This window comes from Cricetulus griseus (genome assembly GCF_003668045.3).
Source record: "Cricetulus griseus strain 17A/GY chromosome 1 unlocalized genomic scaffold, alternate assembly CriGri-PICRH-1.0 chr1_0, whole genome shotgun sequence".
Classification (NCBI taxonomy): Eukaryota; Metazoa; Chordata; class Mammalia; order Rodentia; family Cricetidae; genus Cricetulus; species Cricetulus griseus.
Window position 1 is genome coordinate 7754703 of NW_023276806.1, and position 23267 is coordinate 7777969.

Below are 23267 nucleotides of genomic sequence, written 5' to 3' on the forward strand. Positions count from 1 at the left end.
CAGATGGGTTTAGTAAGTTAGATGGAATGCATAGGCAATTATCAAATACAGTTATTGGTTAATTTTAAGTGTTTTAAGTGGCTGACATTGATTGACAAGGCTACAGAAATAGTGCTCTTCTCATAAAGTTAGCATGTGAAGCTTGTTGGACATGTTTCCTTTGGGGACAACAAAGTGCTTGCTTCCTGACTGCTGTATGTTTTCATACTGCACATAAACACATTTTTCCTAAATACAATCTAACAATAAACAGAAATATGTATAAGGGATTATGATTTATTTCTTGGTTGTAGCAAGTGTCAGAGGATTTCTTGTCTATCTTATGGCTAGAGGTCTGACTCTTGAGATCCTCCAAGCCCCCCATGCCCATTTATTTATGAAGGGAAGCAGAGTTTGTATGTCAGTCACTATTGGTGACTATGTGCTATGTGTTAAGGGTTAAGAGGTTGGGTTTACTTTCCTAATATGTATGTCACTCCCTGTCATATGAGAGAGGGGGAGGGGTTCATGGATATTGAGAGTGAAACACACTTTGCCACTGGGCAACCTGTTTGCATCCCTGGAGCTTTGTCTTGGAAAATCTGAGCCCAAGAACAGCATAAACTTAGTGCTGTATCAGTGGCCTGATTCTGATGTCTCCTTTACACTCTTTTGAAATTGTATGGGAGGATTTCTAAACTAACTTGTGATGTCTGACACAAGGATCTGGAACAGTGGGACATTGCTGTGTTCAGAGCTGGTACCATATGGGCCCCATGGTCAGGAGGTGGTGGATAAGATGACTGTGTTCAGAAAGTCCACAAGAGAAAAAGATGAAAAGGACTTGTCACCAATTCATGCACTACTGTAGAATTGTGTTTCACAAATTGTCACAAGGAGAATATTTCAGAGATGGAGAAATTGGACAATCATGAAAATGTTTTTGCCCTCGACATGAATAGTGTATAACTATTTCCAGTTTTAGTTCCCTATAGCTACCTCAAAAAATAAAATGCAATGTAATGAAATCAAATAAATAAAAGAGCATAAATTTAGTGGCTTCCATAATAGAATTTTATTTCCCGGCAGCTCTGGAAAAAGGAGGTCCAAAATGGGTGACCCAGACTGAAATAACAGCACCCTCATACTGACTACCACGGGCAGCTGAGTGGAGCCGAGCCAAGACAGAGCCCAGCTGAGCCGAGCCTACCTGAGCCAAGCCAAGCAGAGCAGAGTGGATCTGACTGCCAGCTCACTTCCCCATTCTCCTCACCATCCACCATAGTCACAGGTTCTGAAGAGTAGTGGATCGATATTTGGGGATGGCTATTCCGTCTACCACATGGGATAGCTCTGTGTCCATTGGTTGAACAGGTTAGTGTTTGATATCCCATTTCTACAGTGTTATCCTGGGATGACAACGGCAGTCTTGGCTCACCGATTAAGCTTGTAAGAAACGGGGAGATGAAATGAAATGCGAAGTCCTTCTTAGCAGATGAGTGATCTTCTCGGGAGCACAGCCCAGCCAAGCAGTGGTGGGACTGCCTCGCCAAGCTGATATTTTATTTGATGGGGAGGATATGTCAGGCTTCACCCAACGGTCACAGGAATTAAAGTCACGGTGTCCTGTAAATCACATTCTCAGGAAGGTACTGAACAATGACTCATTTCTGAAAAAAGTCTGCTCTTCATTTGAGTAAGACAATAGCTGAAAGCCATACATTTAAACAAGTCGACTTTGGTAGGTCGTAGGAAACAGTCTGAAAATAGATTACTGCGAATCTCCTACAGTACTCATGGACATCTTCGCTATAAACTATGCTTTAATAGTGCATTGTTTCTGATCAGAAAAAATTACAATTCACTTTATGAATACTTTAAATTTACAAACCTCCAATTAAAAGGAATTGCTGCAACGTGAGTTATACTATTTGTAAGATTAAAAACAATGAAGTATTCAAGTACATTGCTCTAATATGAAAAGATAATTTTCACAACAGTAAAATACTGTAGACAAAATGCTTCACACTCTATTTTTACACTAAAGACATAAACAGTATTATAATTTGACAACTTTGTGTTTTACTGATTGTATATTTGAAGTCCCAGTCTGAAGAATAAAAGCATTTTACAGTCAAATCTGTTAGTGTAAGAACAAACATCCTGTATCTTTCATTTGTAGGTATTTTTCTTTGTTTACTTTTTAGGATAAAAAAGAGCATGGGTATGGCAAATTTAGGTCTGACTCTTTTAAGCTCAGACCAATTCCCAAACTGCTAGGATGTATTTTTTTTTCATTATTTGTCTTGAAATTTTCTCATCAAATTTTGAGAAAGCCAAGTTTATTGCGTTGACAATTCCTTGTCAGAGAGGCCTTCTTCGCTGCTTTATATTCTGCCTCTCCAATTCTCCTATGTTCCCCTTTCTGCAACGGAACTCATTACTAAGGTGGTAGGGGACTCGTTTGAAAGGCAACATGAGTCACAAAGATATCAAGCCGGTGGTTTCCTTCAGGACATTCATATATTTCTTCTGTTAGGAAGAAATCTTTCCTTGGGCACAGTGATATCACTCCAGAGAAACCAATTACTTCCCAAATATGTGCAGTGCTATTTTTGACATATGTAACTATGTTCTGTAGGAAAACACACCGTAGCTCTCTAGTGCTTAATCTTATCTCCCGTTAACTACATCCTTTATGATGATGAACAGAAACACAAATTTGTAATTAGTTACTAACAACGAAGGGACAGGTGACTTTTACACACAGGTTATCTGAATCTTGGAGTTTCCACTTCACTGCAGCTCTAATTATCAGGAATTTTCTTTGTTTACCTTAAACAGCCAAAACAACAGGGGACATTTTTGAACAATCTATAGTATTCTTCTTGAATCTTGATGAAAGAGAAAAGAAAAAAAAATTATCATTAAGACAATTTCATACTATTACCTTCTAGTTAAAATAAATGGCCATATTTACTTTACTCAAGTCTTATTACCGTTTGGATGAATATAAGAATATATTCAAATGACTATAAACTATATAGCACCTATTATATTATATTATATTATATTATATTATACGTATGTAATGACAAGGTTTTTTTGCAAGGCATATTTAGATATGCACAGCTATATCCTGGTATTTTAAACTAAAAATTACATTAATCATTGTTGCATATTTAAAATGGGCTACAATTAGGCAATAAAAGGTAGAGATCACAAATCTTTAAGGCTAAAATTTTCTATCACTTTGGGTAGCCTGCTACATGAAGAGAATTTAGTTTTGACCAAAATTTTTGGACTACTTACCTTTCTAGATAAAACACATAGGAACAAGAAAATGAACATCCCTTGGAAGGCATTGCTGACTGTGAAGAGATATGCAGTCACCACAGAAGCGTGTGCCACATGGAGAACCCCAAAGATCCAGGTGGTACCCAGAAGGAAGAGGAGGGCCAGGGCACCTCTGGCACAAGACCTGGAGTGTGTTGGAAGAGCTTCAGTTAGAACCCATGAGAGCCCGTGTAATGCCCAGGTGCCATACATATCCCACATATGCTCTGGTTTTTCTAAGGATTCATGAAGTAAGTATTTTATGAGCAGAAAGGTCCTAAATGACTTAGATGATGGCAGCTGGCCTGTGGTTTGATGTGACAGACTTTAGGGCCAGCATCTTCCTGATCAAGCTGGAATCTGCTTCCAAAATTAAGGCCTCGTTATTAAAATGTACCATTTTTGAAGGAATCTTAATTTTAAAACATTTTAAACTGGCATACTTCAATATGCAGGCTTTGATTTCCCATCCATGGTGACAGTCGTCCTTGAAGAGTACCCTGTGTGGACATGCTTCAGCTGGTACTTAATGTCATCTAAAGTGGCTTCTGGATTGTGTTTAAGCTCAGTAGTGATGAAAGTATAGAAAACAAATTTTTAATTTTGTCACTGTTGCTGCATTTGCAAGGAAGTAACCTCAAATAAATCCATGTCAGAATGCCAGTGTCTTAAAATTTAATTGAAATACACATACAAGTATTAAGCAACTGATATTTTCAATCAACTGTCAGTGACTTCAGGTAAAACAATATTAAATCTTTTTCGCTGGGGGCATGACCTTGAAAATGAAGCTGCTAGGTGCCACGTGATCGTGGCTTTAATCCCAACACCTGGGAGGCAGAGGCAGGTGGATCTCTGTGAGTTCAAGGCCAACCTGGTCTCCAGATTGAGTTTCAGGACAGCCAGAGTTACCTAAGGAAATCCTGTCTTGGAAGGATGAAAATTAAAACAAACAAACAAAAAGCAAAAATATAAAAGAAAAAGGAAAGGAAAGAAAAGAAGCAACTGATTCTTCCTGTCTTACTCTCATTCAAATCTGGACAGCCAATGCTGCATTGCTGCAGGCCTGCTAGCAAGGCACCTCAGAATATGCACCATTTTGAACTTTATTGAAGTCAGGACACCACATGAACCTTGTACTGTTGAGAACTGAAAGAAGATAATCACTCAAACAGTTGCTAAATCCCAACTATGAATCATTCTCTAGGTAGCGGAACTGCAGGACGCAGGACTGTTCCCAAGCAACATGAGCAGCAGGTGCTTCCCACCCCTACTCCAGCTTCTCCTGAACAAAGCATTTTCAAGGTCTTAATAGATTGGTCTTAGAGAGAGAGAGAGTTAAAGGAAAAATCTCAGCAACACACAAACTCTGAATCAGAAGAAAGATTTGCCAAGCTCTGAGAAATGTCTTACAAAAGACAGTCATTAAGATCTATTTTTAGCTTAGAACAATTATCATCTTTTCTCTTTCAAATGAGAGTACATTTTAAAAGATGGATTCACTTACCATTTAATCTGTGATGTTTATAATTTTATTAAATGTTTTTTTTTCTATTGCACATTTTAAGTATGGTGAAAAAAAAAACTAAGTCTTTGAAAAACATACTCTCTCAGATTATTTGTTGTTTGGGTGATTAAGGGACTGAGAGTGTTGCAGAGTGTTTGAACACTTGCCTACCACATGAAATGCCCTGGGACTGAGTCTGTTATAGCCCCAGAATCACAAGAAGGAAAGAGAGAAAGAGACAAAGGAAGGAAGGAAGGAAGGAAGAAAGAAAGAAAGAGAGAGAAAGAAGGAAAGAAAGACATGTTGCTAAAACTTTTAAAGAAACTTTAAGTACCACATACCTTATGTTCTCATAGCAACTAACTTCTGGTTTCAACCCAGCAGTGTGGCGAAAAACTTTGTATATGATAACTCCAAAAGCCAAGAGATTAACCTGGGGAGATGCATTAATGTTAAAAAGGGATCATTATCATAGTACACTCTTACTTACCTAAATGCAATGAACAAGCACTAAAGTTTTCAGTAACAGATATCCCAAGGACTCTTGTGACACACACCTCTGTGTATGTGAACATACACTTGCAGACATGGGTGAATAAGGCTCCTGGTAGATTTTGATGGTGTTGAGGAACTGTGTCAGTACACATTGGGGCAGTGTAAGTGCCATTTTGTTCACTGTTTCTTTGAAAAGAAGTTGGGGAGATAATTCCCACAATCATTTGGGAATTTATTTGGGAATAATTCACAGGAAATTAGTAACTCATCAAAACACCAGACCCCTACTGCTAAAAGTTCTCGAATGTACTTCATTTACATTGGTTCATCTAGCTGTCTTGACATGATCATAAGATTTATTTTCCTTGTGCCTAACTTCAGATGCTATTTAAAATATCCATACATGAAAAAGGTTGGTTGAGAATAAATTTTCCTACTAGACTGTTCTTACATTTGTACTTTGTACTTGCTAAGTACAATACTCATTTTCTTCTTCTTTCCCGGGGTTTTAAAAGTGTATTTATTTTATTTTATCCTTAGGAGTGTTTGCCCTGCTTCTGTGGCATTGCATCACACACATGCAGTACCCAGGGAAGCTAACTGTTGGGAGTTACCATGAGGGTGCTAGAAAATGAATCAGGATTCTCTGAAAGAGCCACCACAGCCCTTAACCACTGAACTGTTTCCCAGCCCTATTTTCCGTTGTTTATGAGATCCTACAAGGCAGACATGCAATTTTCAAATGATAAATGTAATCTATATTAATACAAATACACGAAAAACAAAGTATTAACTATTATATATGTGGTTAATACATTAATATTTTCTGGATGTATGGTAGTCTAAATAGATTTTTTTAAATGCATTTTTAAATGATAGTGCCAAATGCTATATCGTAATTTTAGGTAACTCTTATATTAATAATTTAGAAGCTTAGAGTTATAGGAGGCTTTCCCCTATTCTAGGGAGGTGATTTCTATCTTTCTTTCTTGGTTTCTTTCTCTTCTTCTTCTCCTTCTCCTTCTCCTTCTCCTTCTCCTTCTCCTTCTCCTTCTCCTTCTCCTTCTCCTTCTCCTTCTCCTTCTCCTTCTTCTTCTTCTTCTTCTTCTTCTTTCTTGATTTTTTGAGACAGGGTTTCTCTGTGTAGCTTTGGAGCCTGTCCTGGAACTCGCTCTGTAGACTGGGCTGGTCTCGAACTCACAGAGATCCACCTGCTTCTGCCTCCTGAGTGCTGGGATTAAAGGTGTGCCGCCACCACCCAGCAAGAGGTGATTTCTTTATGTTGTTGGTGATGCTGTAGATGGAGCCTAGAACCTTGCACACACTAGAAGAGTATTCCATCATTGAGCTACATCTCCTGTATCCTAAGGAGTTTTGCAGACTTTCTCAGAAATCAGTTGAGTAATTTTTATTAAAATATGTATAAAGAAATGGGTCAGACAATTTCATATTGCCACTTACCCATTGAAAGGTCTTTGAGATGAAATCTTAAAGGAATAAGGGTTCTAGTCATTTCTTTTTGCTTCCAACTATTCATTACTTGTAATTATATGATTAATTAATTCCAATTACAGTAACACTTCCATTAAAAGACCTTAGCAATTGCAGAGGCAAGATAAAGTATTTTTAAATTGATTTACTTGACAGTTTCACCCTATTTCGATGTTCAAATAATGAACTGAAATGTCAATTTAATAATATTTAATAAACATGATTTAATAGTTATAAAATGAATATGTAACTTTTTATGCCTTTTAAAAACCATAGTTTTGCATAAAATTAGAAACTACTATGGTGAATGTCATAAATACATGCATATATTTTTATGTAATAAAAGTGTTTCCCAATTGGTTCATATAAATGATTTATGTCACAACTGCTTTGAAACTCTTCAAATCATTTAATGATATATTTGTAGTGAACTATTGTTGTCCACAAAGAAAGGGCTATAAGGTGAAGTAAATGATAGAGAATCTATTCTAGATCCATTGATTTTTCTTTACATGAATAGGTTACTTAAACTATGGGCTGATGTTTCTTTTACTCCTGTTCTTTGTAAACCTGATTTTCAGGAACTCTGAAGCACTCTTCACATTTGCACTTTCTCTTTCATGATAAGTCAGAGAGGAGGAAGACAGACCTTTCCTTTGAGGAAATCCAGAACTGGAAAACACATTTTTCTGTAAAATAGGGGAAATGATAAAAAGAAAGATAAAGAGGAGAAGAAGGAGGAGGAGGAAGGAAACAACAACAAAAAGAAGTGGTGCCAGGCACAGGACACACGAGGGGTTAATTCTTATACCATAAGCTCAAATTTCTTCAAACGTAAAGAAAAATGTTTCAGATAGCTTTACCAAAAGCTATAGTAATCACAGAGAAGTTCACCAAAAGTGTCATGAACACTTCAAATGTTTTATTTCTATGTGTTGATAGCACAAATGTCTGGGTGCTAAATTTCTTCTATTTATTTTAGGAATCTTCTCAAGGGTCTGAATTATCCAGTGCCAGACACCAGTGAGAGTTTGGTACATACAAATTCATGAATAAAACTGACAGGATCTTTAGTTGTCATGGATTCTACAAAGAGAAGAGAAGAGAAGAGAAGAGAAGAGAAGAGAAGAGAAGAGAAGAGAAGAGAAAGTAAATAGGTAACCTTAAGATGCCTATCAACCCACAAACTGACTGTAAGTTACAGCTTGGACAGAGGTTATAGTTCACTAGAGGACCAAAGGAGGAGGGAGAAAGAAAGATGTACTATGGAGGAATAATCCTTATGAGATACAGGTGACTGTAGTCAGAGTTTTCTTTGGGGCACTAGCTCACAAAACAGGACTTAGAGACTTACTATTAATAAAAGGTCAGCCTGTAGCTGAGGCTTGTCCCACTAGATCTCATAACAGAAATGAACCCATCTCTATTCATTTATGTGTTACCATGTGACTCATGGCTTCTGCCTCTCCTGCATGTCTCGCTGCCTCTGTGTCTGGGGGTTGACTCTGCCTTTTCTCTTCCCTGAGACCTGTCTGTCCTCAGAAGTCCCACCTAACCTGTTCCTGTTGAGTTATTGGCAATTCAGGTCTTTATTAAACCAATCATAGTGACACATCTTCTTCACACAGTGTAAAGGAATATCTGAAACAGTGATGTCACATATCCCACATGGCTGAAATAGAAAAGGACAATTTTTCTCCCCCTTTGCCACAGATTTTATTTTGTTTTGAGCCAGAGTTGCACTTTGCAACCAGGCCAGATCCTCTTACCTTAGCTTTCAAGCACTTTATATATATATATTATTGCAGGTATAATGTGAAATGTGAAGGTAAAATTTCAGGTAAAATTAAAATGTTTTTTTAAAATAATAATTCTAGTTAGAGTAATAGTGTTCTTAAATAACTTTTATTTTTCTTCAGTTATTCAAGTTTACTGTTTCAACATTACATTGGGTCATAAGGTGCAGCGGCTTAACCCCAGGGGCAAAGCCTGCATTTGGTCCTTAACATTACTTGTACAATAATTTTTTTTGCTCCTAAGGATATATATTTCTTTAAATGACTATGTATTGGTTCATAAACCATATACAAACAGTCAATATCATTTAAAGGTGTCCAAAGGCATATGACTTTATGTCTGTAGGGAAGGAAGTAAAGTTTAATCTCTGCAGTTTACATGGAATGGGAAAATATTTTATAAGAATACATTGTGGCCCTGCCCTACCAGGGACACCTGATGCCAGAGGTCTGCTCACTGGATCCAAACATGGCCAGTGGGCGGGCTCCAGCACACCCAGAGAATGCCAAGGCACCGGTAACAGTCCAGCCTCCATCCACCAGCCCAGGAGAAGAGGACAGACATCAGAGTATTGGAACCGTTTGCACCAGAAGGGAACCTTGGTCCCACACCCACCAGGAGAGGAAGAGCCTCCTGCTACACCCACCAGAAGAAAGGATGAGAAGAGGACAATGTAAAAGCACATTCAACAACAGAAAAACCAATATGACACCACCAGAGACTAGGGACCATACACCAGCAAGACAAGAACATCAAAATGCAAATGAAGCAGAAGAGAATGACCTTAAAACATCTTTATGTAAATGTTAGAGGGCCTCAAAGAGGACATGAGAAAACCCCTTAAAGAAATGGAAGAAAAAAACAAACCAAAAAATACAAGATATCAACAAATCTTTCAAGGAAACACTTCAAGACCTAAAAATTAAAATTGAGACAATAAAGAAAGCAAATCTGATGGAATGCTGGAAATAGAAAAGCTGAATTAACGATCAGGACCTACAGATGCAAGCATAACCAACAGAATACAAGAGATGGAAGAGAGAATCCCAGGGGTTGAAGATACACTAGGAGAAATAGACTCATCAACCAAAGAAAATCTTAAGTCCAACAAATCCCTAACACAAAATATCCAGGAAATATGGGATACTGTGAAAAGACCAAATCTAAGAATAATAAGTATAGAAGGTGAAGAAATCCAGCTCAAAGGCACAGAAAACATATTCAACAAAATCATAGAAGAAAACTTTCCCAGCCTAAAGAAAGACATGCCAATGAAAGTACAAGAAGCCTACAGAATACCAAATAGACTGGACCAAAACAAGGTCTCCTCACCACATAATAATCAAAACCCCAAACATTCAGAATAAAGAGAAAATATTAAGAGCAGCAAAGAAAAAAAAGGTTAAATAACATATAAAGACAAACCTACCAGAATTACAATGACTTTTCAATGGAAACTCTAAAAGCCAGAAGGTTCTGGATAGATATTCTACCTACACTAAGAGACCATGGATACCAGCTTAGATTACTATACCCAGCAAAGCTTTCAATTAATATAGATGGAGAAAACAAGATATTCCATGACAAAACCAGATTCAACAATACACATTCACCAATGCAGCCCTATAGAAAGTTCTGGAAGGAAAACTGCAACCCAAGGAAGTTAACTACAACGAGAAAAATATAGGCAATAGATAACCCCACTTTACCAACAGCCAAAAGAAAAAAGGGATGGAAACCCACACATAATTTCACCACCACCACCAAATCCAAAACAAACAAGAATGAACAATCAATGGTCATTAATATCCATCAATACTAATGGTCTTGCAGATAAAAAGACACAGGTTAGCAGAATGGATAAGAGGACAGAATCCATCCTTCTGCTGCATATAAAAAACACACCTCAACTTCAAAGACAGATGGAACCTAAGAATTAAAGGTTGGGAAAAGATTTTCCAATCAAATGGACCCAAGAAACAAGCCTGGTGGCAATCCTAATATCCAACAAATTGGACTTTAAACTAAAATCAATCAAAAGAGATGAAGGAGGTCACTTCCTACTCATCACAGGAGAAATCCATCAAGTTGAAGTCTCACTTCTGAACATTTATGCCCCAAATACAAAGGCATCCATGTTTTAAAATAAACATTACCAAAACTCAAATCACACATAAAACAGCACACACTGATAGTGGGAGACTTCAACACCCCACTATCACCACTGGGCAGGAACACCAGACAGAAACTTAAAAAAGAAACAAAGGAACTAATAGAAGTTATGGCCCAGTTGGTTTTAACAGACATCTATAGAACATTCTATCCAAATACAAAAGAATATACCTTCTTCTCAACACCAAATGGAACCTTCACTGAAATTGACCACATACTTGGCAACATAGCAAACCTCAACAGGTACAAAAAAATTAAAATAACCCCCTGTATCTTATCAGACCACAATGCTTTAAAGTTAGAATTCAACAACAACACAAATTGCAGAAACTTATAAACTCATGGAAATTAAGTAACACACAATTGCACAATTCCTGGGTTGAGGAAGAAATAAAAAATGAAATTAAAGGTTTCCTAGAATTCAATGAGAATGCAGTCATAACACACCCAAACTTATGGGACACTTTGAAAGCAGTGCTAAGAGGAAAGTTCATAGCACTAAATGCCCACATGAAGAAACAGGAGAATAATCACACTAGAGAATTAACAGCACAACTGAAAGCTCTAGAACACAAAGAAGCCAATACACTCCAGAGGAGTAGACACCAGGAAATAATCAAATTGAAGGCTGAAATCGGTAAAGTGGAAACTAGGAGAACAATACAAAGAATCAATTAAACAAAGAGTTGGTTCTTTGAGATGATCAACCAGATAGACAAACCTTTATTCAAACTTACAAAACAGCAGAGAGTGAACATAGAAGTTAATAAAATCAGGAATGAATCAGAATCAGGGGGACATATCAACAGACAGAGAGGAAATCCAGAGAATCATCATGTCATACTTTGAAAACCTGTATTCCTCGAAGTTCAAAAATCTAAAGGAAATGGACAATTTTCTGGACAGATTTCACTTACCAAAATTAAATCAAGAACAGATAGGCAACTTGAATAGACCGATAGCCTCTAATGAAATAGTAGCAGTCATCAGAAGTCTCCCAACTAAAAAAAAGCCCAGGACCAGATGGCTTCAGTGCAGAATTCTACTAGAAATTCAAGGAACAGCTAACACCAATTCTCCTCAAAGTATTCCACACAATTGAAGCAGAAGGGTCATTGTCAAACTCTTTTTTACTAGGCTTCAATAACCTTGATAACCAAGTCACACAAAGACACAACTAAGAAAGAGAACTACAGACCAATATCCCTCATGAACATTGATGCAAAAATACTCAATAAAATACTGGCAAATCGAATCCAAGAACATATCAAAGAAACCAAGTAGGCTTCATCCCAAGGATGCTAGAATGGTTCAACATACGAAAATCCATCAATGTAATCCACCATATAAACAGACTCAGGAAAAAACCACATGATCATCTTGAAAGACCCCTGCCCCTTAGCTCTTAAGTTTGCCTCCTCCTCCGGTCAGCAGCTGATGGGGTGCGCAGAGGATGCCTCGCTCCTGCGCCTCCCCGATCTCCACCCCCACCGCCGCACGTCCGGCCGCCGGTTCCCTCCAAAGCTGGTCCACCCCGGCGGGGTCCCCGTGCCCCCTGCCCGCCCACCTGGCACCGCGCCCCGGGGCTGGGGCCGAGCAAGGAGCCCGAGAGGAGGCCCGAGGGCGAGCACCAGGTGGGCCGGCCTGGGGCCCTGCCCCCGCGCCCCCGCCCGATGGGGAACACTCAGTCCCAAGGTCAGCCATCTGGACGCGGAGGGGGGGAATTGAGTCTGTTGTACCAGACACCAGACCTTGAGAATATGCTGGTCTGGAATGGCTCTGTGCCTCACTTGAACCGTCCAATAGAAATGACTCTGTACTTCGCCTCATTTGAATAACCCTGTGTAGCACCTCATTTACATTGACCAATGGGAATAGCTCTGTACTGCGCCTCATTTGAATTATCCAATAGAATCCCTGCTTCTCGCTTGTGCTTTTTGCTATATAAGGACCCCTCTCCCTTGGCTCGGCGCGCTTGGCCTCACAGAAGCTAAGTCGCCCCGGGTACCCGTGTATCCAATAAAGCCTCTTGCTATTTGCATCCAAGTTCGTGGTCTCGCTGATTCTTGGGTACGGGTCTCCTTCTACGAAAGTACCTCCACGGGGGTCTTTCAATCTCACTAGATGCTGAAAAAGCCTTTGACAAAATCCAACATCCCTTCACTATAAAGGTCTTGGAGAGATCAGGGATAACAGGAACATACCTTAACATAATAAAAGCAATATACAGCCAACATCAAATTAAATGGAGAGAAACTCAATGCAATTCCTCTAAAATCGTGGACAAGAAAAGGCTGTCCACTCTCTCCATACCTCTTCAATATCGTCCTTGAAGTTCTAGCTAGAGCAATAAGAGAACAAAAGGAGACCAAGGGGATACAAATCAGAAAGGAAGAATTCAAACTTTAACTATTTGCAGGTGATATGATAGTCTACATAAGTGACCCGAAAAACCCAAAAACACCTTCAGCAAACTGGCAGGATACAAGATTAACTAAAAAAATCAGTAGCCTTACTATATGCAGATGATACATTAGTAGAGAAAGAAATCAGAGAAACATAACTCTTTATAATTGCCAAAAACAGCATAAAATACCTTGGGATAACACTAACCAAAAAAGTGAAAGACCTGTACCATAAGAATTTTGAGTCTCTAAAGAAAGAAATTAAAGAAGATAATAGAAAATGGAAGGATCTCCCATGTTCTTGGATAGGTAGGATCAACATACTAAAAATGGCAATCTTGCCCAAAGCAATCTACAGATTCAATGCAATCCCCATCAAAATCCCAACACAGTTCTTCACAGACCTTGTAAGAACAATTCTCAACATTTTATGGAAAAACAAAAGACCCAGGATAGCCAAAACAACTTTGTACAATAAAGGAACTTCTGGAGGCATCACCATCCCTGACTTCAAGCTCTATTACAGAGCTATAGTCCTGAAAACAGCTTGGTATTGGCACAAAAATAGACAGGTAGATCAATGGAATAGAGTTGAAAACCCCCATATTAACTCACACACCTACGAACACTTGATTTTTTGACAAAGAAGCTAAATTTATACAATGAAATAAAGAAAGCAGCTTCAACAAATGGTGCTGGCATAACTGGATGCTGGAATGTATAAGACTTAGATATTACATGTCTAATAGACATGTCTATTGCCATGCACAAAACTTAAGAACAAATGGATCAAAGACCTCAACATAAATCCAGCCACACTGAACCTATTAAAAGACAAATTAGGAAATACCCTTGAATTAATTGGTACAGGAGACCGATTCTTGAACATTACACCAATTAGCACAGACACTGAGATCAACAGTCCATAAATGGGACCTCCTGAAATTGAGAAGCTTCTATAAGACTAAAGACACCGTCAACAAGACAAAAAGGCAGCCTACAGACTGGGAAAAGATATTCACCAACCTCACATCTGACAGAGGGCTGATCTCCAAAATACACAAAGAACTCAAGAAGCAAGTCTCCAAAACACCAAACAATCCAATTAAAAAGTGGGGTACAGAACTAAATAGACAATTCTCAATAGAGGAATCTAAAATGGCTGAAAGGCACATAAAGACAGTATTCAACATCCTTAGCCATCAGGGAAATGCCAATCAAAACAACTCTGAGACACCATCTTACTCCTGTTAGAATGGCTAAAATCAAAAACACCAATGATAGTTTATGCTGGAGAGGGTGTGGAGAAAGGGGAACACTCCTCCATTGCTGGTGGTAGTGCCAACTTGTACAGCCACTTTGGAAATCAGCATGGCGACTCCTCAGGAAAATGGGAATCAGTCTACCACAAGATCCAGCAATTCCACTCTTAGGCATATACCCAAAAGAAGCACATTCCTACAACAAGGACATCTGTTCAACAATGTTCATAGTAGCAATATTTGTAATAGCCAGAACCTGGAAGCAACCTAGATGCCCCTCATCTGAAGAATGGATAGAGAAAATGTGGTATATTTACACAATGGAGTACTAGTACTACTCAGCAGAAAAAAGCAATGGAATCTTGAAATTTGCAGGAAAATTGATGGAACTATAAGAAACCATTCTGCGTGAGGTAACCTAATCACAAAGGGGCAAACATGGTATTTGCTCACTCATATGTGGATTTTAGACATATTTCAAATTTTGTCAGTTGTGATTCCTTTGTCACTTATACCTGAATGTTAGTTTCATAAATGTACAGGAGCTAAGGACTTATACATGGACATTCATTGTTGAGCCTTTGCCATAAATTTTAAACTAGTTGTAGACTCCTATCCCAGAATCCAGTATATGTATATAGAAATAAACAGGACACAAATCCTAGATGGCAAATGAAAATAACCCTAGGGTTTATTGCTGTGTGTTGAAACACAGGAGAATAAAGGAAACTATGTGTGTAATCAATCTTATGAACAATTAACACTAAAGACAAAGTGTTAGTTTGAATTTAGCATCATTTGCCCTTGTAAGTGGTGTTTGTCTACACATTGATCTACTTTTAGCATCACTATTTCAATGCTTCAGATGCATATTCTGTTTGACAGTCTATTTAAAAAAAACACTTTAAGCAGTCTTGTTACCCTTTCAAATTTTTTTCCTAAAAAGAAATTTAAACAGATGACCAAACAAGAGAGCAAGAGAGAACTCTGAAGGACTTGAACCTTCAGAATCCCTCAACCAAAGGGCTTCAAAACCACAGTTCAAAATGTAGCATCGAAGTCAGTCATTTTTCTTTTCTTAGTCCTTTCTCAATAATTGATAAAGCCATTTATATGCTGATGTCAGTTCTCACAGGAAAAAATGGGAAAATTTCTTTTGCAGAACTTTTAGACTCACATTTTAATTTTTCATTATATCAAACAAAATCAGGTTCACTTACGACTGTGTCATGATTACAACTTACATGTCCTTTCAAAAAGTTTTAATACCTTTAAATTAACTGGCACCAGACAAACATGCTTCTGTCTTGAATAAACAGCAGGTTTCTATTTGACTTCTGAATGTCCATGTGAAGCATTTATTCCTTTCCAAACCATAGACCACCTTCTAAATAATGAAGCAATTCAGTTTAAGAACAAATACAGTATGCTCCATTAATTGTGTATTAACAAAATTAGAATCAAAGGGTTGTGGTCTTGTCTTCTATTCAATTTTTTGCTTATTGTCTTCCCTGCTTGGAATGATCTCTGAAAATGCCTCAGTTAATCTGTAAATCATACACTTATCAGAAAACCTGGGGTATGTGATAAACAGAATGTCTTCCCAAGATTTCTCATACTGTAGTCCTATATCTGTGAGTATGGAATGCACACACACACACACACACACACACACACACACACACACACACACACACACACACACACACACACACACACATGATGCTTCAGGTAGAATGAAGTTTGTAGACTCTCGAATGAGGAGATGACCTTCATTGGTACCATTAGGTTCCATCTCATAAGGTAAGCCTTTATGACAGAAGAAGTCTAGAGAAGAGAAAGCAAGAAAGAGGAAGCCTCAGCAGAGAAATGTAGGCAGAGATTCTGGCTTTGAAGCCAAACTGGCTACATGCGAGGGTCTTTGTGATGCCTCTACAAGCAGAGAGCGCCCCTGTCACACAGGCAGCCAGGATCTGGGGTGTCAGTCCTGCATTCACACGGAAATAGTTTGATCAGGAACATGAAAGCCTATGGAAACAAGCTCTCACTAGAGCCTCTGGGCTGAATTCAGGACAGAGAGATTTTCAGAACAGAGGCAGGTGATTAATACTCTACACAGAATTGTGAACTGTGCACCTGTGCAACACTCATGCATTTTGTATTCTGAAAAACTGTGGTCATTCTTATGGCACCAGTGAAAGTGAAGGGAAAGAAATGTAGAAATCTGCAGGTGAGTGTGTATTGTGTACATACATATATACATACACACAACACAATACACACACAATGATGCTTCAGATAGAATGAAGGTTGTATGTACATATATATCATGTATGTAGAGTGAGCCTCTATAATGAAAGTCCCTATGGTTATGGAAGACTATCGATTATATTTAAGTAAAATTTGACACAGTTATACCATATACACTCATTTATCATTTGCTCATATTTATTAATTATGACCTATGTAGTTAATGAACAATGAATTATCTAAGGTCTTTGTTTATTATTTGTGGATTATGTTCCTGTGATTCTTAAATCAAATGATTAAGATTAATTGTGCTAATAACTGACTTCGTTTGCACTGTCACCCAGGCAACTTGTTCTTTCTAGTTTCTGCCAATCTTCTTTGGGCTGTACTTATATTCTCAGCATTGCCCGGTGTCATTAATATACATGTTACATTTTAACTTAAATCTCAGAAACACAATGAATGCTTGTGTAAGTGTGCTCCATAAAATATTTGGGACACATACCCACAACTCACTATTTTGTAGGTTAGCCCCGATTTTTACAAACGTTCAAATTCACACCCAAGTTCCTGCATGACTGAGGACAAGACATCTTCGAGGAAACCTCAAGGCTGTTTCACTTTCCTCAGAGGTCAATGTCTAACAGTGTAAAAAGAATGTGTCAAAGTTTGAGGGGTTAAACTTTCAGATCCTGTTGTAGAACCTCAACAAAGACTGCCACATGAGCCCAAATCTGGAAATGGGTAACAGGACAGAAAGCCCTGAGTTCAGGAAAGAATGCACATACAGCACGTAGGTTTGGCAGCATGCTTTCTCCTTGGAAATACCTCACGGTGCCTAGGAAAGTTGTGCCAGGAAGCAAGGAATTGGACTGATAAATACCCTTGTTAAAAAGTCATCATTAGGGGCTGGGCTTGTGACGCAGTTGTTAGAGTACTTGCCTAACATACACAAAATCCTGGGTTCCACAGCTAACATCACATATGCTGGGTAGTGTGTACACTTGTAATGTTAACACACGAGGTGTGGAGGCAGGAGGATTAGATACTGAAGTCATCCTTAGTTCTGTAATGAGGCTGGGATATGTGAGAGATCGTGTCTCTAAATAAATAAAATAATGGACAGAAATAAAATCTGAGAATGTTGATGATAAAAAGAAGGAAAAGTTTGCTGAGAGTTCACAGAAACTATGACAGCACAGTATCCGCTGACCAGTTCTCAACGTTGAGAGCTCAGCTGAGTAACCTCTCTCCCACATAGGCTGAAACATCACCATGTGCTCCATCTGGTTTAGCACTTGGCTCAGCATATCTATAGAGTTAAAGCTGTTGCTCTGCTGAGATTCCAGCACTGGCCCCAGCATCTACCCAGAGTGAGTAGATGACAGAGCAAAGAAACAACTGTTGAGTTCCAAACAAATTGGAACATCTGACTCAGTCTGAAAATATAATAGGTGCATTCAAGAGGGCTGTAAACAACATCTCAAGAGAAGATCACCAACAGCCCACTTTGGGATGGTGTACCTCTTCTGATGTTACACTGATCTCTTGAGGTTTACACATTAGTTGACAGCAATGTTTTCCCAGTATACATTGGAAATGTACTTGGATAAATGGTTTTTCTGGGATAAGAAGTCTGGCAAAAATACATTTTAAACATCAATATTCATTGAAATTGTTAAGGTCAGGGAGCAAGAATAACAAAGCAGCCCCATTATCGTTGGCTGATGTACCTTTCTTGATCGGATTGGCTGTTGACCAATCCATTTCTGCTCTCAATTTCCTGATGTAAAATCTATTAATGAGTGGGTGTGCACCATAAAGATTTAAAGTAGAACTGACTTATTCCTTTTCATATATACAAGTTTAGGCTTGTGAGTCCTTCAAGATTCCTTATAAGATTACCTTTCAAGATAAGTAATAAAGTGATTGGGTCTGTCTTTGTAACCGCCAGTAAATGCAGCCTGCCTACAGTAAAAGACCAGACAAGAACATCTTGCTTGTGCACATGGTTAATCTACAACAAGTTTCTTGGGTATGAATGTATGTGGGCTCTTAGGATAATTTGTTTTTCACCTGTAGTATGTACAATGTTTGATCATTTAAGGGGTATGGAAAATATGCTATTTTTACTGTCTGTTTTGCATTCTTTGTAATCATTCACTTAAAAAACAGAATATAACCACACTGCAATTCCTATATTGCCTAAAAAACTTGGTTGGGATATATAAGATGTAGAAACAAGTAGTATACAGTAGAAAGAAGACAGAAAGAGAAAGAATATAGAAAGAACACGAGAGAACAGGGAATAAAGAAGGTAACCATCAAGAGTGTATGTGTGTGTTTCTTTTCCTAAACCCCTCAGTTAGAAAAGTGTAGTTTACATGGACTACTTGGATTCCTCTCAAAGCCCTGTGCTGCTGGAGGCTGGCCCCCAGACAGCAGTAAAATATCATTTCAAACGCAAAAAACAGCATCACTGAAGACACGAAGGAGTATTGGAAGAGTCCTCTGTGATGGAGTCTGGGACAGTCACCTCAACGTGGAAATTAAGTGCATCTTTGTGAGGCTGGAGCTAAGGGAGCCTTCTAAACAAAGAAGTAGGGCTTCGTTTCAGAGGCTTGCCTAGGTAAGCACAAAACTCTGGGTTCAATTCTCAGCACAAAATAATAGCACAAAACACATTATACTTGTTTATATAACTTAATTACTGTATTTGTTACAAAATAAACTTTTAATTTCAGATAATGAAATTTAAATATCTTAATGGAGTATATATATCAAATGCAGGAAATATTTTTCTTTCCTGATTAATTCTTTAATATTTTCAAGAATGTTTTATAACCTAAATTCTCAACATAGTGTAAGGCAATATGCATAAACCAATAAATATGTAGTGTTTTCTAGGTGTGAAGATGCATTTAATAAAGTGTACATTTTCTTATGGATGACTCAACTTCCAAATAGAATACATGGATCCTAGGACAACATTGAAAGTCCAGCTCCAGGCCTGATAGTAACTGTACAATTTGCCTAGCTCTCTTTATTTTGCTTTCTTTTTTCTTTCTCTCTCTCTCTCCCTCTCTCTCTCTCTCTCTCTCTCTCTCTTTTTTTTTGGTTTTTCGAGACAGGGTTTCTCTGTGTAGCTTTGGAGCCTATCCTGGCACTTGCTCTGGAGACCAGGCTGGCCTCTAACTCACAGAGATCCACCTGCCTCTGCCTCCCGAGTGCTGGGATTAAAGGCATGTGCCACCAACGCCAGGCTATTTTGCTTTCTTAATACATAAACCTGAGCAATGTTAATGTTTATCTTACAAGTTTTTGTCTGAATAAAATTATACTGTTATTGTAATGTTCTCTGAATTGTACTCAGTATGTAAATGCCCAACAAATAGTGAAACAATAATTCCTCTTGGACTATAATTCATGACCCATAAGTATGAAACCACTTTTAAGCTTTATTTTCTGCATCTCAAGGTCAGGAATAATGACTTGTATCTAACAGACTCAATATTCACATGTTATGGGAACTAAAAAAATAAAATTCTAATTAATTAAAAATTAATATTCTACACTTGTTACCTCCATCATCTGTATAGAGAAACCATCAACTGGTAAGTCATTAACTGAACAAATGTGTAAAATGATCATAATTTGTCTTACATCTTGATTGTTTTGCTACAAAAGTTTCTCATTACACTAAATTATTTGATGATAAAAGTAACAGTAGAAACAGAGAGACATAAATCATCAAAATGTAACGATGCTGGAGTGTAGCAAAGTAATGAAATACTTGCAGAACATTCTGTAGACCCTGGCCTTCTAAACACCTGAGTAGGAGAAAATAGAAACAGATATATTGTAAGTGTCAGAAGACAAGGGTCCTCCTACCAGTAAAAGGGGAGGGTGTGGAGAGCGACTGGGATGGTGCAATTCTGCTTCCTGGAGTTTATGGATAGACAAGGGGCATCTTCACTTTGCCGTCAGAAGGAATCCCAGGTGTGTAAGCCTAAGATGAGTGCTCATTAAAATGAGGTCTGGATACAAGATAAGGTACAACTAAAAGCTCTTAATACAGTTGTCAGGATATTTCACTTTCCTCCCCAGCTGATTTCCTATGTTAGTTATGTAAGGGCTCTCTCTCTCCTTTGCTATGGCTAAAATTTCATTCTAACAATGATTATCTTTGCCAATAAAAATTATTTTTAATTCATATTTTAATTCATGTTTCCCTTAGAAATATTTTACAGCTCAAGGTTTTTGGTGTTTAAAAATACTTTAATAATTTAAATTAGAATAAAATAAAAGGAGGGAGACGAGAATGGGATATTTCTAAACTGGAGGATAAAGTGACCCTTGTGACTATAAGTGAATGTCATGGACTTGCTTTTGTAGCCGGTTTTCACTGTAGTTAGTCATAGTTCATGGAAACAGAGGTGAAGTCTCCCGTGTGCAAAGAGCATTTACCACAGTTGTTCGTTTCAATGTCACAGCAGAAGAGAAACTGTACTATGAATTCTCTTTTGTTATTGCTTTAGAATTGAAAAGTTCTCCTTGTAGACACACTTTCAGAATAAAATGTGGCTGGAGGTTTGTAGAAGCAACAACATTTTACATAAACTTCTAAAATTACTTGACAATTCATTAGACTTTAAGACAGACTTTCCATAACTAAATTCAAAGATACAATATTCAAACCATTGCCAGATTAATTTTTTGTTATTTTTAATTATATGTGTGGTTGCATACCTAAGTGTAGGTGTTCCTGAAGGCCCAAGATGTCAGATCCCCTGGAACTCGAGTTACAAGTGGCTGGGAATTATCTGACACAGGTGCTGGGGCCTGAACTGCAGTCCTCTAGAAGAACAGTCCACATTCTTGACCACTGAGACATTTCTCTACTATCCCACCTCTGGAAGGCTAGGCTTTAAGCTAAAGGGTAAAAATTGTTTCCCAAGTTATTTAATTTTCCCCTCCTTCTCCTGGCATTTGCAGTAATGCTGTTGCAGAGAATCATCTGTGTACTAGAGGTAGAGGGCACAGAACAGACTCCACGAGTGCTCCTTTCACTAACCACGGTGCCCTTGAGACCTCTGGCTCTGCCTGGCCAAGACCTTATTTTGTTCAGATGAATTTAAAAACCACATTACATCTTTTAGGGAAAGCACACCACAGACAGACTCGCTGGCCAGAGACAATAATCCTTCCTCAAAAGAAAATAAATACAGTAAATGTGACAGATTTTAGGGAAAGACTCAAAGGTTTATGCTTGGTTTCTTTCTTTGCATTTTCTCTGTGGGAAAGGAGTTAGTAGTAATGAACAAATTCATCCTGGTGCTGGGGTACCCTATGAAAGTCACACATGCAAAGTACATTCCTTCCCATCAGGTTCAACATGCATGAAAGGGCATGGGCAACACTCCACTTCTATTTCCGTATCCTGTGCTCGTACAGGGTAGTTACCAAGTTCATAGAAACATACCCAGACACTGGTTGTTGAGTATCAGAGACTTGTGATGGTCATCATGATCAGCCTCATGGGATTTTACTACAAGTCATTTCTGTTTTGCATAAAAAGACCTAATTTATAAAATAATTTTGAAACAGCTGTTTTATAGAAAGAACCCCTACAAAATAGCACTAACTTGAAGTATTTTTATATGCCACCATTACTCTCAAAAGGTTTGAACATTAATAAACCAACAGGCCACTCTTAGAATAAATCATGAGCAAAGTTATTGACTTGATCCCAAGACAATGTGAAGCCAAGTAAGGTGGCAACAGAGTGTGCAAGGCCGGCCGGAGCATTGCTTAGCTGCAGACGACTTGTGCAAGTGACCTGCCTTACTCTCAGAGAGCGATCCAAATATGGACTTGCCTCTTGATTAAACTAAACAATTTTAAAAATTCATCATGAAAAAATTCTTGAAGGTTTTATGACTCAGATTCAACATAATACACATGATTTGCTGTATTGTAATCAATCCACTTAGAGAAATTTATCTGCTTCTTAAATTATAAATAGTAGAACCCCTCTAGGCACTTCTAAACAGATAAGTCTAGATTATAGTTCCAGGCTGCAGAAATCTCCTGAAATCTGAGCTACCAAATGCTTCTCCTATTTTTATTTTCATGTATCGCAGAAGCTTCTGTGAGGATCAACTGAGACATATTAAAACGTTTTGTGAAGATTAAAAGATTATGCAAATGTACACGAAGAACTAACTAATGACTGTGTGGACGTACCAACAGTCAGCGCTTTCCTCTTCTGGGCTAGACCTTAAGATCCCTTACTGCGGAAGGATGATCACTAGGGAACATTTGCGACCAGCATCATTTTAGACACTTCTTCATAATTGGGTTCCAGAGACTTAAGGTACTTTTAAGAAACATTTTTATTTTATCTCTAATTTTATGAGTTTATCCAACTCTTATGAAATTCTCTAGTGAGCCCCAAAAGATTATCTTTGAAGGTATTTTCAGTAACAATACAGCTCCTGTGTATGAGAACATATTGAAAACCAGCAATGTATTATTTATATTACTTTCCCCCTCCACTTTATCTCCTAAATT

General features: G+C 38.1%; 1 protein-coding gene across 2 annotated transcripts in view; it reads right to left on the minus strand.

The window, feature by feature from the left end:
* Window positions 1–1234: 1234 nt before the first annotated feature.
* Window positions 1235–23267, minus strand: part of Adgrl4 (adhesion G protein-coupled receptor L4) — a 91367-nt gene continuing 69334 nt past the window's right edge. For both annotated transcript variants that reach the window (XM_027395958.2, XM_035451939.1), the window contains 3 exons: window positions 5164–5255; window positions 3292–3460; window positions 1235–2873 (listed from right to left, as the gene is read on the minus strand). In XM_027395958.2, coding sequence (XP_027251759.1) covers window positions 2811–2873; window positions 3292–3460; window positions 5164–5255 — 324 coding nt within the window. In that variant the 3' untranslated portion in view covers window positions 1235–2810. The remainder of the gene's footprint in view (window positions 2874–3291; window positions 3461–5163; window positions 5256–23267) is intronic.